This window comes from Poecilia latipinna, unplaced genomic scaffold, assembly GCF_001443285.1.
Source record: "Poecilia latipinna isolate Pla-1442-1.1 unplaced genomic scaffold, P_latipinna-1.0 Scaffold1343, whole genome shotgun sequence".
Taxonomy (NCBI): Eukaryota; Metazoa; Chordata; class Actinopteri; order Cyprinodontiformes; family Poeciliidae; genus Poecilia; species Poecilia latipinna.
In genome coordinates this window covers 58,981-73,062 of record NW_015113959.1, presented here as the reverse complement: position 1 = coordinate 73,062, position 14,082 = coordinate 58,981, and the positions used below count along the sequence as shown (strand labels likewise).

Here is a 14,082-nt window from a genome sequence, read left to right as displayed (position 1 = left end):
AGAAAAGATGAAGGTACGTGGCTTTTAATTTCCACCAGCCCTCTTACAGAGATGGGAGCCAAAGCGAGAATCCCACCAGCTTCAGTTACTTCACAGCTCTGGTGTTTGACCTGCAGACTGAGACCCTGTATGGTTCAAACCAGTTCAGAAATACCCTTTATTATGCGTTTCCAGCAAGCTGCCTCCATCATGAAGGGTGCTTTACAGCTAAAATTGATTGCTTGATTGATTGGAATAAAACATAACAGCTGCTTCAAAACAGAACAAACTCTTAAGAAAACAGAAGTTTTTAGCAATAAGTTCATGTTTTTTGGTGTCTGGAAAAAAGTCCTTTCAATAATCTTCAGAATATAACATTACAATCAGCAGGCACTGGGCTGTTGCCTAGCAACCGCAGCCCGTTACCTAGCAACCCCAGCTATATTCCAGCGGTTGGTCAGCTGGTTTTCTTCTGTACAATGGCTGCTGGAAAACAGAAGAATTTAGTTGTTGCTGCATTCTGGTTAGCTGTGCAGGAGGCTCCACTAATGCTTTTCAAAGATGGACGGTTGTATAATTGTGCAGTTGGGGGCGTGGCCAGCAGCCACGCCCCCAACTGTTTGGATTTAAAGTGACAGAGATCAGCTCAGACTGAAACCTGATTATCTGAGAATGATTTAGTGTAAAACATATGAACATGTTTTGAATAGGCCGATCCTAACCTGTTACAGGAAGCAGACTGAATCACCTTTGAGTTTCTATCAAAAGAAAAACTGTGAGGTTTCTAAACAAATGTGTGTTTGGTGACTAATTCGTTTTTTAATTATGTAAAGCACTTTGAAATGCCTTGCTGCTGAAATGTGCTATACAAATAAAATTTGATTGATTAATTCATATTTTCTTTCTTTTACGTTTGAATTTTGTTTTGGAAAACAGAAATCCTGTGGATCCCATTTTAATGTCGGCCATCTTTCGTTGTTTTCCAGCAGAGTCGAGCGGCCCGGCCAAAGTGGTGAGAGCGGGGAATCCACCCAAAGCCAGGCGAGGAGGAAAGGTAACATTCTCAGGTGTTTAGAGCTCTGCTCCCCTGAAGGCAGGAAAAATAACTGAGAAACGCCGAGGCTCAGGAATGGAGCTGCAGCTCGTCTGGCTGTCTGACCTCTGACCCTGCAGCCCACAGTCTGACCGCCATCAGGCTCCGGAAACAGCCTGGAAACCTCTGGAAGCCAGAGCCAGTTGGTTCCAGGAAGCAAACGATATCTGCTGCTCCACTTCCTGTTTCACTTCCTGTTTCACTTCCTGCTCCACTTCCTGCTCCACATAGAAGTTGTATATAATGTAGTGTTAAGCTAATGTTTTCACCAGAATAAAGTTAAAATTTTAGAATGAAGGAGTAATTTTATGAAAATTATTTTCCTTTCGTAATATTTAGATGTTTTTCTGGTAAAATTGCATTTTAATTCTAATATTCTGGCTATGTTCTCGCATTTGAACTTAATGAATCTCAGAATAAAAGCCATTTTTAAAAATATTTTATGTCACTTTATTTGTGTTTTATTGTAGATTTGTAAATTTGGTGATATTTAAAATATTTCTCTCTTGTTTTTGTTTCAGGTTGGAGATTTTGGCGACACCAACAGCTGGCCAACTCCAGGAGAGATCGCAACTAAAGACATGCAGGTAACGCATGCTGGGGGTGAAGGGGCGGGGCTACAGAGGGGGGTGGGGCCTATAGACCCCCTGCTCACAGTGAGCAGTATGATGGTTTGTTGTTGTTTTTTGAATTTTTCTTGGTTTGTTTAGATGAGAATAAGTTTCAATAGAAACTCAGATTAAAGCTTCTGGTTTCTTGACTCATCAATTCGAGTTTGTGTCGACTTGGCTGCCCTCTGATTGGCCGCCGCCGGCCGATCGGCCCTCTGATTGGCCGCCGCCGGCCGATCGGCCCTCTGATTGGCCGGCGGCTCGTTCTGCAGTCAGAGATGCGAGTGTGTCAGATAAACAGAAATTAAAGAAAAGTTAAAATCTGAATCGTACAGAAATGATTTTTCAGGTTATTTCTGCAGATAAGGATCCGACCCGCTGCCAGTCAGAGCCCTGCAATTAAAACATAAGTTAAGTTGTGTTTCATTAAGCAAATGGTATAATTATTTGGTAAATGAAACGCAGCTGGTGAGGATGAAGCCTGAGAAACTTTTCATGTTGGTTAGCTTCTTGCTTTAGCGTTCACTGCAAAACCACAAAATCTGACCAACTATTTCTGTCCAGTTTCTACTGAAAATATTGTGAAATAAGATGAAACTAACTGAAGCAGAGGTGGAGAGTAACTTTTACTTTAGACACTTTCTGGACAAAATCTACGTTCAGGAGTATTTTCACTCCGCTGTATCTTTTGTAAACTCAAACTGTCTCATTGAAAAACGTGAATTTTTATTTCAGTTAAATTTATTTTCCTACTCGCTGTTTGTGTGATTACTGGGCTAACAGACGTTAGCTGCTGGGCTTCTCCTCGGCATTTTTTCCTCTCAGTTTTATTTACTCTGTGAACAATGCAGCGCCGCGTGTAGCCATGGTAACCGGCTCTATTTTGGGTGGCGCTAACAGGCCGGATCAAGTCGTCGGTCCCAGGAATAACCTCCAGGTCCGGTGGCAGAACGGAGCGGTCGGAGGCAGGATGTCCTTCTAGGGCCGCCGTAGAGAACCGGCCGGTCTGAGCCGCTGCTATTCTTAGAGCTGCCGGGCCGCGGCGTCCGTCGCGCTCGCCGGCGTAAATCAGAGCCCGGCGGCGGCGAGCCGACACGCTGAGAAACACTCAGGTGAACCCGGAGTTGTTCCTGCCAGTCTGGGGTCACGGCTGACATTTTACTGTACATTTAGACATTTTCTCAGGATGTTTCAAAAAAAGAATCAAGGTCTGTTTCTGGTTCTTCATTGAAACAAGTTCAATTTATTAGAGAATATTTCAGCAACACAAACAGCTTTACACAGTAACCAGTTATGAAACGAGCAATAGACATCAGATGAACATACTGATCAATATTTAATTCATTATTAATCAAAGCAGCTCCAACCAGCTGGGTATTAAGTCTGGATTTAAAGGAACTCAGTGTTTCGGCTGTTTTTCAGTTTTCTGGGCGTTTGCTCCAGATCTGTGTATCATAGAAGCTGAAAGCTTCATTTTGGGAAGACGCTGCTGCAGGAATCGATTTCTGTGCTCTGAGACTTTAGTCCTCTGGTCCAGAAATGCTCTGCAGCTGCCAGAAGGACCACTGTGGGACCAAAGGGTCAGGTCAGAGGTCAGCCTGATGTCTGGTTTACAGCAGAAAGTTGTGCTGACTCTAGATCAGGGGTCCCCAAACTACGGCCTGTGGGCCAGATCCGGCCCGCCTCCTCATTTGGTCCGGCCCCCTGAACAATACCAGAGAGCATTCAGTGTTTTTTTCATATATATGTGGATTTTTCTTCAACCACCAGGGGGCGCTCTTGAGCAGATATGAAACTTAGTTTCCCTCAATGGAATATATACTAGTCAGTACCAGTCACCGTTTCGCTCACGTTTTTTTCCCCATTTGCATTCTGGGTAAAAATCTATCTACAAACGCAAATATGTCGTCGGCAGTAATCCAATCCCCCCCGTCAACAAAACTTTTCTAAGGTTTCTTTCTCGAAAAACTAAGACCGGCCCCCGACCAGAAAAGGGAACAGTCATGTGGCCCTCGCAGGAAAAAGTTTGGGGACCCCTGCTCTAGATTGTTCCTCGTTAGGTAAAAACATAATAAATTTTTGTTTCTCTGGAGAGAAAATGAAAACTTTCTGAACTTCTGCTTGGACCTTTGACCTCTTCCACCCAGCGGAGCCATGAAAGCTAAACATGCTACATGCTAACAGTCAAAATGAAGTGTTAGCGTTCATCATCTTCACTTTCAACTGAGATAATTATTCTCCTTTAATCGACTTGTTTAATAGTTACAAAATAAAGTTCAGTTTCTTTAATTCAAAACTACATTTTGAACAATTAATTCTGGGAGTTTTGTTGTTACTCAGGACCAAATGAAATTGTTGCTGCCTTCAATTTATTTATTCATGTAAATGTTTCAGGTCATGAAATAAATTTAATAAATTCAGTGAACATAAAGTGTTCAGTAAAATCCACGTATGTTTATCTAGTTGAAACAGCAGATAAACCTCAGTATGGAAACTGTTTCAGCAGAACATTGAGGCTCATCTCCACTCTTTGGGTTACAGCCAATCAGTGGCAAGGAAAATAAGTCCTGCTCCTGGATTGGCTATTCTGCAAACACCAGCCAATAGCATTTCAGCTCCCAAAGATTAATTTACTTTTGAATATTTTAGATGAGCTCTATTAAAATCCACAAATAAGCAAACTGAATAATTAGGAGTGAAATGATTTACGGAAACAATCAGAGTCTGGCTGTAAACATAAACTACATAAATGAAAAATACATTTTATAAATCATGATCAAAATTCAGTTTGAACTTTCTATTTAGTCGGGGTGTATTTCTGACACTAGAGTTAAAATAAAAAAGGAAAAACAGAATAAATGTATATTTGATCACAGCTCTGTTTCTGCTAACAGCAGAAAATGATCCTGGCAGAATAATATGATATAAAGTGTTTTTATGATCAAATCCGTCACAAAAACTCGTTACCGGATGATAAATTGACTCAGAAGTTCTGATAAACAATAATATTAGGATTCATTATCCTGTAATACAATAACAGATTCTTAAAGGTGAATACATTTAAACCAGGGGTCACCGACTCCAGTCCTGCAGGGCTACCATCCTGCAACGTTTACATTCACCTCTGCTCCAAAATGTCTGAATTCCCTCACCAGCATTCATTCCTCTCTGCAATAGGCTGGAAACGAGCAGTTTATTTGATCCAGGTGTGTTTGAGCAGAGAGGCATCTAAAAGCTCCAGGATGGTAACTGGAGGACTGGAGTCGGTGACCCCTGGTCTAAATACTAGTGAACATTTAATATTGGAACTGGAAGACATTTTAAATGTCCAAAACAAAACAGAAACAACAAATGAAATGAATTATAAAGTTTCTGGAAACAAGATTATAACGATAAACCATGTAAATTAGTGATGTTGTTTTAATTTATTGACTGATGACCTTGCGTTGACCTCTGAGCAGCAGTGGCTCAGTTTCCTGCTGAGTCTCACATAAAGAGACGGCGACCTGCTGGAGGTCATTTCTTTTTTTCTGCTCATCGTTGTGAAGCAACAGGACTGACTCGGCAAAACGAGGCTCCGCTCTCCGTGGCTCGGCAAAACGAGGCTCCGCTCTACGTGGCTCGGCAAAACAAAAACGAGAAGCCGACTGGAAGCGACCGGTTCTGATTCGGTTTAGGAAGCGTTTAGTTGTTTCCTCTGGGGGATTTTAACCGTTACTCCGGCAGACGCTTCTGCTCCCTGTTATGGAAATTTCATTCATCAAAGAATGAGAATCTGTTTCAATAATAAGAGAAAGATTAATCTTTGTCTTTAAGTTTCTTTATTCAAAGGTAAAAGTGAAAACCCGTCTCACTGAAGGCAGTCAGGAGAAGAGCCCTGAACACACGCATCACATCAAAGTCTGATCTGATCTCTGATGCCCGATGGACCACAAGACAATCCTGACCCCTCCTCATGAGCCGTCCCTCAGCTCTTGGAGGGGATGATTTATGGCAGGAAAGAGAGGCCATAAGGATTTCAGGAGAAACTTCTAACTCTTTGTCAGATAGTCATGATGCAGGTCAAACCAGGGTACAAACTACATTCCACATGTTGGTCCTTTTAATTTCCAGTTAAGCGTTTTACCCAAGATGTCTTCAGGTCTCTTCTGCCATCACAGCTGCAGAAACATCTAAACATTATCTGGAAACTTCTTTAATGGAAAAACACATCTTGCACAAATACAAAAGCACAGCAGATATAATCCGTAAATAAATGGTAAAAAGTATCATCAGTTCCATCAAAGATGAAATGAGGCTAAAAACTACATTTTCTATTGCATCTCGCAGCTTGTGTAACTCTGACGTGGCGTTTTGGAGGAACCGTGACGCCGAGAGTGACTCGCAGCAGCTTGGTGTGTGTGTGAGATCCTGTCTAAACTGCTCTTCCCTCCCTGTGTTCAGATGGAGGCAGTGGGACAGAGCGCGTCCGGCCCGCCGCCTCTCAGGCAGGTCAGAGACTCGTGGAGAATCGCTGTAAGTTCAGCTTCTTAACTCACCAGGAATTAAAAATCCTCCAGGCAGAAGAAGAAGCTGCTTTCCCCCTATTGTGTAACACTTGACACACATGTTGAACTAACAGAGAAAAATCGATTCAGGGAACGTTGGCAGAGCACCGACCCAAAGAACCCGGCAGATAAAACCCGTTTCAGGCCAAAGGTTCACATGCAGGCCGTTTAAATCATTCTCACTTTAAAATGTTTGACTCCATTTTTAGATTTTCACAGACCTGCTTCTTTTGAAACAATTACTTGGATTGTTTCAAATCATTTTGATCACTTTCTTCTAGAAACCTTAAAATCCAGATTTGAAAGTTTCCAGCTGGTCAGACTTTAGTATTTGCGACCCTTTGAAGGAGATCTGTTATGAAAAATTCATATTTTTCACATTTTTGTTCCATTTGAGTCTCAACAGAACAAATGCTTAAAGTAATATCCAGATGTTTTTGTGCAATAAGTTCATGATTGTTGGTTCTGGAAAAACGGCTGCTTTAAAAAAAAAAAAAAAACTGCGCTGTTGCCTAGCAACCCCAGCTGTTCTCCAGTGTTTGGTCAGCTGGTTGTTATGCTCTGTACAACGGCTGCTGGAACAAACAAGAGTTTAGTTGTCGACTTGCTGCATTGTGATTGGTTGTGCAGGAGGCTCCACTAATGCTTTTCAAGATGTACGGATATGTAATTGTTCGCCTCTTTGCAGAGACAGAGACCCTGAAACAGCTCAGACTGAAACCTGATTATCTGAGAATCATTTAGAGTAAAGAATAGGATGAACAGGTTTTGATTAGGCCATATGCTGCTGTTTTAACTTTACTGCATTAATATAACTGTAATATTATTTATAGAGAGTTTAATTTATACAAATAAATAATAAAACAAGAAAAGATAAAAATATTTAAGCAGCTTGATTTTATTGCACATAATTTTTAACAGCATTTTAAGTTGGTCTACAGTTTCTTTCATATCAGTTAAAGGTTAGCATGTGAGGGAATTTAAAATAAAAACATGCTCTCCTTCTACCCTCCGTGGTTTGGCTGCTGAAGGTGACAGAAGGTGGGACCTTCAGAAAAGATTAAACTAAATAATAAAAAAGCAACATTTTGGTTGATTGCAGTGGAGTTTAGTTCTTAACCCAAAGTTTAAATGTTTTTTTTCGCTTTTTCATCTGGTTTATCTGCGTTGCTGTAATCGTTGCTTGGTTTGGATGTTTGCATGTGAATGAACGAAACGAGCTTTGAGTTGTTGCTGCTGTTGACGCTGCAGCTTCACTTTGGCATGGCGGAGTTAGAAAAGCTGCTGCATCGTTCGGCTCTCTGCTTTCAACACGTTTCAGTTCTGAGGTTTGCATCCCAGATTCCAGCTGTTCAACACGAACTACTAACTCTGCACACGGTTTTTGTTTTCAAGGGTCCCAAAAGGTCGGCGGCTAAGAAGGAGTCAAAGGACAAGAGGGAGAGCAACGAGGAGAGCAAGGAGAACCTGAAGGCCAAATCTGACGACTCGGGAGAGGAGAAGAACGGAGACGACGACCCGCAGAAAAACGGGCCGAAGAAAAAAGGTGAAAGACTTCAAATACTCGACTCAAAACCAAAAACGACTTTGTGAAGATGTTAGCAGAAGCTAACATCTTCACAAAGTGGATCGATTCTCGCGCTCGGAGAAGAAAAATCCATAAAAAGCTAAAACCCAAAGAACACAAACCTAGCTGAAGTATGGTGGTGGCAGCATCATGCTGTGGGGGTGTGTGGTGGCCTTTATAAATTGGATGACATCATGAGGAACGAACACGATGTCGACGTGAACCAGGAAGTTAAATTTGTTCTTCCAGATGAACAAAAACAAAGTTCTTCAGATTAATCTCCTTTTTTGCTTTTTAAGATCCAATTTCTGGAATGAACTCTTTGGGTTTCCGTAGTTCAGAGTGATGTCATTACAGCAAGAGCCACCATCTTGTTTGACCAGTTGGTTTTCCATTTATTAGGCCCAGAAACTGATTATTTTTGTTTACAATACTAGGAGAATAAAGCAGACATTTTATGAGAACCATAGAAATCATGGTTTAACACAAACATCACTTTATTATTGGCAGGTTTTGAAATGTTTGAACATGAACTGAATCTGTTTGGACAGAATCACATGAACTGAACTGATCATGTCTGAATTCTCACAATTAAACGATAATTTTCTTATTTTCTTATTTTTCAAATCATCCTCTGTGAGTTAGACAACAGTCTAACTCACAGAGGATGATTTGAAAATATTTCCTGTCATTTATTTCTTTTACTGAAAAGAAAGTGAGAAAAACTTTTGATTTCAAATCAGATTTGGTTTGAAAAACTCAGATCTTATTTAGAAGCTCTAGTAAAGAGCTGGATCCACTTAAACCAGTTCTGCCAGAAACTACTGAGAATCTTTAGGAAGAAAACTGAAAAACATTTAAGAAAAATTAAAATGCAGTTTTACCAAACTTGTGTTATTCTGACGTCGGATCAAATCAGGAAAAGTTTGAGCTCAAATGAACATTTTCTCTTTTCTGCGCCGTCCTTTTTCTTCTGTTTTCCATCTTTTTAATTCAACTTCTAGCAGCTCTCTGCTGCGCCCTGCTGGCCAGCTGAGGTACTGCAGCAGCATTCTGCATTTGAGTTTTTCCTGAAATCTGATCCAGAAACTGATTCTCCTCTTCAGAGAATCCGTTCTGAGTTTTTCAGAGTTTAGAGCAGGGGTGACAAACTCCAGTCCTCAAGGGCCGCTGTCCTGCAACTTTTAGATGTGCCTCTGCTGCACCACACCTGAAAAGAATAATTAGGTCATTAGCAAGGCTCAGGAGAACCGATCTACACAGGGAGGAGGTAATTAAGCCATTTCATTCCACTGGTTTTTACCTGTGGCACATCTAAACACTGCAGGACAGCAGAGGACTGGAGTTTGACACCCCTGGTTTAGGATATTGGAAAGAAAAGTGTTGTAAACCTGAACTTGAACCTTAAATGATAAGTTCTTGATTAGGACTGAAGCAATTAATGATCAATCAATTATTAAAAAAACTGTCATCTAATTTTGTAATTAATAGCTAACTGGAGTTTAAAGAAAAAAGATCACAGGATGATGAAACACTGGGAGCAGGAAGTCAGATCAAACTGTTTAAATATGAACATCTTTTATCTTAAATAAAACCCTTTTTCTGTAAATCTGCTCCATCCAGATCTCCTCTGTAGTTTTAGCTTCACCTGGTTCAAATTCTGTAAGATAAATCTATTATTAGTCACCTTTTATTAATTGGTTAATTGAAAACATGATCATCTGTCGTCTGTATTGATGTTCAGATTCTTGTTTGGCTCCAGACTGAAAGGTTGTTTAATAAAATATTTCTCATAATAATAAATGAATGGAATATTTATTATTGACGTATTCCTAATATTCTATAAAAAGGCTTGAATGGATTCTGCAGGATGTGATTTATTACTTGTTGATTAATCGTCTCATTAATTGCTAACTCCATGTTTCCCCCAACAGGAAACAAGCAGAAGTGGCTTCCTCTGATGATCGACGTGAAGCCTGAAGGGCCGCGCGAACGCTCGGCATCCCGCAACAACAGCCGGCAGAACGAGCAGCCGCGGCTGGCGCCCAACGCCCGGAACGACCTCAGAGGTCAGCCGGACCGCTTGGCCGGCTCTGATGACCAGGAGAGGTCAAAGGTCACCACTGATGCGGTTGGTTTGCGTTTGTCCGGCAGATTGGCACAGTCAGAAGTACGAGCGGGAGTGGCGCGACGACCACGACGAGGTTTCCAGCGTGAAGAGCGAGGGGGCGCCGTTCCGCGGAGGGTTCAGAGGTCGCGGGCGTGGCAGAGGAAGGGGGCGGGGCCGAGGCCGAGGCAGAGGTACAAACACACAGCGACTGGATACACAAAATCACATTATTCAGTTTTATACTTTAGTTTGAGTCTCTGCTGCTTCCAAACATGAAAACCATTCAGACGTTTTTCTCCATAAGTTTGTTTTAAACCTGCTGACAACTTTAAAACTCCTGCAGTCTGATTTGACCTGCTGTGGGACCAAGAATCTAAATGACCATAAATAATCAGGATGTATCTGAATGTATCCAGGTTGGAGTTTAATCAACCAAACTTCAGGAGGTTTCATCACATCAGCAGATTTTACCAGAGTTTAGCTTGATGGCTGTATGTAAACTTATGAGCCTTTTTTACTCGTTTTGTTTATTTGGGACAGAAAGTACAGAAAAAGAACATGAGATCTAATCGTGTGTCACCATAAACAATAAATAATTAAAATGAGCTCAAATATTTCCCTTTCAATTGTTACAGAAATATCTTTGAAAAGTTGGAAAAACTAAACACCAGCTGGCCGCTAACTTTATTTTTATGAACTAATGTGTTAAATGCTCCTGGTTTTTTGTTTTTGGCTGCAGAGAATTAATTATTTTGAATATTTAAGATGCTTCCAGATCCAGGATTAAATGTTTTTCAAGCTTTTTTTTTTTATCTTTTAGAGGCTGTGCGTCAATTAATTATTTTATCATTATTAGTTGAAAATGGTTTTAAAACAGAAGTATTATCATATATTGCAATAATTTCTGGAACTAAATTTCTGTGCTGCACATCACTTCCTGTTCAGACCAGTGGAAATAAGCCCCGCCCCCTGTCTCCGCAGGTCACCATGACTACCACTACGGCTACAAGGCGTTCGACGGGAAAGACGTGCCGTACGGCCAGAAGTTCAGCAACTCGGTCACATATTACTACGACAACCTGAGCAGCAGCGAGCTGTACGCCGCCGACCAGGAGCTGCTCAAGGACTACATCAAGAGGCAGATGTAAGCACACGACCAGCGACTGATGACGATTAATGATGATTATTAAGGATTAATGGTGATTATTAAGGATTAATGATGATTGTTATTAAGGATTAATGGTGATTAGTGAGGATTAATGGTGATTATTAAGGATTAATGATGATTGTTATTAAGGATTAATGATGATTATTAAGGATTAATGGTGATTATTAAGGATTAATGATGATTAATGATTAATTATAACTAATGGTTGGTGATGCGGCTGTGGAGCGGCGGCGCTCCTCATGTTTCGCCTCTGAATGATTTTAGTGGAGAAAGAAAATTTCAAAAACTCTTTAAATGATTCAGTTTCATTTAAACATTAAAGGTTTATTTTTTGTATTAAATTCTTCAAAATATTTCAAACTGAACAGTTTGGTAATAAAATTCAATCTGATGTTTGATTAAAGTCCCAAATTCAGTAAAAATCTACTTACAGTTGAAACCTGATATGTTTTTCGCTGTCTGAAGTTGAATCAGATCAAATTTCTCTCATTTTAAATTATTTAGCTGGCAAAATTATTTCTATTTACTAAAATGCCTATTTTGTGTTTACACCATGTTCCAAATTATTATGCAAATTGGATTAAAGTATCATAAAGGTAAACATTTTTTGTTGTGCTATTAAATTCATAGACGGCATTGTGTCTCAGGGTCTTTGAATCACTATAACTAAAAGCATAATGAGGAAGGTAACTGTTGGAGAGCAGCTGCTAACGCCCTCACAAAGCAGCAAACGTTATCTGAAGCTGCTGGTGGAACCTCCAGAGGCTTGGTGAGCAGGAACCGACTGACCCGAATCGGTGGCAGTGGGCCCAGCCGAACATGAAGATTCATTTTCAGACAGACTTGTTCACTGATGACTGCTGTGCAACCCTGGATGGTCCAGATGGACGCAGTAGTGGACCGTGTTGGGACGGCCTCCACGTCCCAACACGACTGTGATGTCAGCAAGGAGGTGGTGGAGTCATGCTGTGGGCCAGAGAGAGCTGGTCGGCCCCTCTAGGGCCCCTGAAGGTGCAAGGAATACCTCTGTGTCATTGGCTGCTATGGGCATAAAACTCATGGTGCGGACACCATCCTCCTCTGACCTCTGACCTACTGAGAACCTCTGGAGTTTCCTCCAGCAGAAGATCTGAGGGTTCAGACCAAGATGCAGTTCAGGTCAATCAGCGGCTCTGGAAGGTTTTCTGACATCCTGCAGAGAAATTAAAGCAGAAACGATCCACAAACTCACAAGTTCAGTGGAAGCAGGAATCGATCAGCTGACATAAAGAAGGTCCTACGTTAACATGCAGCTGTCTGTCAGGATGTTTTACATTGAAATGGCTTTGATTTCAGTACCTGTGACCACTTAATGCTGAACATTCAAAAAATGACCGTTTACACTTTATAATCCATAAAATGTTTAGAAAATCTGCTGTGCATAATAATTGGGAACAGTTTGAGTTTTTTATTTGTGAAAGAAATACTGTTCTCATTGGAGGTTTGTTCAGTAAAATTAGATTTATACTTTAATAGCTCATGACTTGAACATTATACTGACCATCATTTGCATCGACCATTAAGGAAAATCTGAGAAAATATAATTTGGGACACGGTGTAGAAATTAATTTGATCAGGAAGGTTATTTTAATTTAATGAATATTTATTATTCCTAATAACTCAATGACTTATTGATCATCTTATTTCTTACATTAAAGAAAGTTTTTGTATTTTTTCTCAGGCCAGTCGGGTTTTCATGATGATACACGTTTCAAACCAAAACATTTAATTTTATTTTAGATTTTAGCTTCTTTCTGCTGATAGATTTTATTAGCAGTAATAATTAATGTTAGTTAAAACTGACTAATTTATATTGTTTTTATCTCCAAAGTGTGAAGCTGGAAAAGTTTGAAAACTTAAAATTTTCCATGCGAAAAGTGAAGGAACTCTGCAAAATGCACGCAGTCCTGTAAAAATATGTTTATTAATTTTATTATTGATTATTTGATGGAGTGACGAGTCGACCTGAAACAACCAGATGATCCTCAAACTGTCCCATAAAAACCTGAACGTCTCTAAAATATTTACTCCGTTAACATTTTTTAGTTTATTCATCCCAGACCATTAATAAAATATAAATCATGAGAATATCATCAGAGTGATGCTGATGCAGGAAGGATTTCTGGTAGCAGTCAGTGCTGCAGCGTATCTTAAGAAGCTTCTGACTGAAGACTAGCTGAATGACAGAGTAACATTTCCTCCTCTTTAAATCCACATTTTATTTATAGTTTTTATATTTATTCTACATTTGATGTGAACTGAAGTCGGGTTTCTTGCCGTTTTGTGTAAAAATGGTTCTGCAGAAACGCTTTAAACACTCAGGCTGGTGGATCTCAGAATCGGGTCTTTAAAAGCTGAAACGTTGGACCTACAGGTCCAGTTTGAGTCAAAATGGAGATCAAACATCAAACCGACCAAATGGATCATAAGGAAACTGCTGATTATTGTGATTCAGGTTGATTCTGATCCAGATGTGCTGGTGAAGCTGAGAGCAGATCAACGTTTTGTCTCCTGCAGAGAATATTACTTCAGCCTGGAAAACCTGCAGCGGGACTTCTTCCTGCGCAGGAAGATGGACGCCGACGGCTTCCTTCCTGTCGGACTCATCGCCGGCTTCCACAGAGTTCAGGCGCTCACCACCGACGTCGCGCTCATCCTGGAGGTCAGACTCATGTTCACACCACAAAACGGACTCATTAGTCTGAGAGCAGCCCAAAACCAAACATTTCTGCTGATTAAAACAGTGAAATTAATGCGACATAAAATAAAATCATTAATACGAGTGGGTTCAGGGGCCTCATGCATAAAGCGTGCGCACAAAAAAGGTGCAGCGCCATATTTTACGCTAAAGTCGGCATGTATAAAAATTAACTTTGCGTCAAGGTTTGCGTAAATATACACACATTTTTTCACTGGTGTGACAATGTGCAGCAGCCATGCAAACTTTCTGTGGACATTATCAAACTAC

The 14,082-nt window shown here is 40.5% G+C and overlaps 1 protein-coding gene across 2 annotated transcripts in view; it reads left to right on the top strand.

The window, feature by feature from the left end:
- The window catches only part of larp1 (La ribonucleoprotein 1, translational regulator), a 58,005-nt gene that overhangs the window by 28,553 nt on the left and 15,370 nt on the right, over positions 1–14,082 (top strand). The window contains exons 2-9 of one of the 2 annotated variants that reach the window (XM_015055918.1): positions 966–1,033; positions 1,594–1,659; positions 6,127–6,198; positions 7,626–7,776; positions 9,732–9,866; positions 9,952–10,098; positions 10,889–11,051; positions 13,632–13,776. In XM_015055918.1, the coding sequence (XP_014911404.1) occupies positions 966–1,033; positions 1,594–1,659; positions 6,127–6,198; positions 7,626–7,776; positions 9,732–9,866; positions 9,952–10,098; positions 10,889–11,051; positions 13,632–13,776 (947 nt within the window). The remainder of the gene's footprint in view (positions 1–965; positions 1,034–1,593; positions 1,660–6,126; positions 6,199–7,625; positions 7,777–9,731; positions 9,867–9,951; positions 10,099–10,888; positions 11,052–13,631; positions 13,777–14,082) is intronic. The other variant, XM_015055919.1, reaches the window with a different exon arrangement.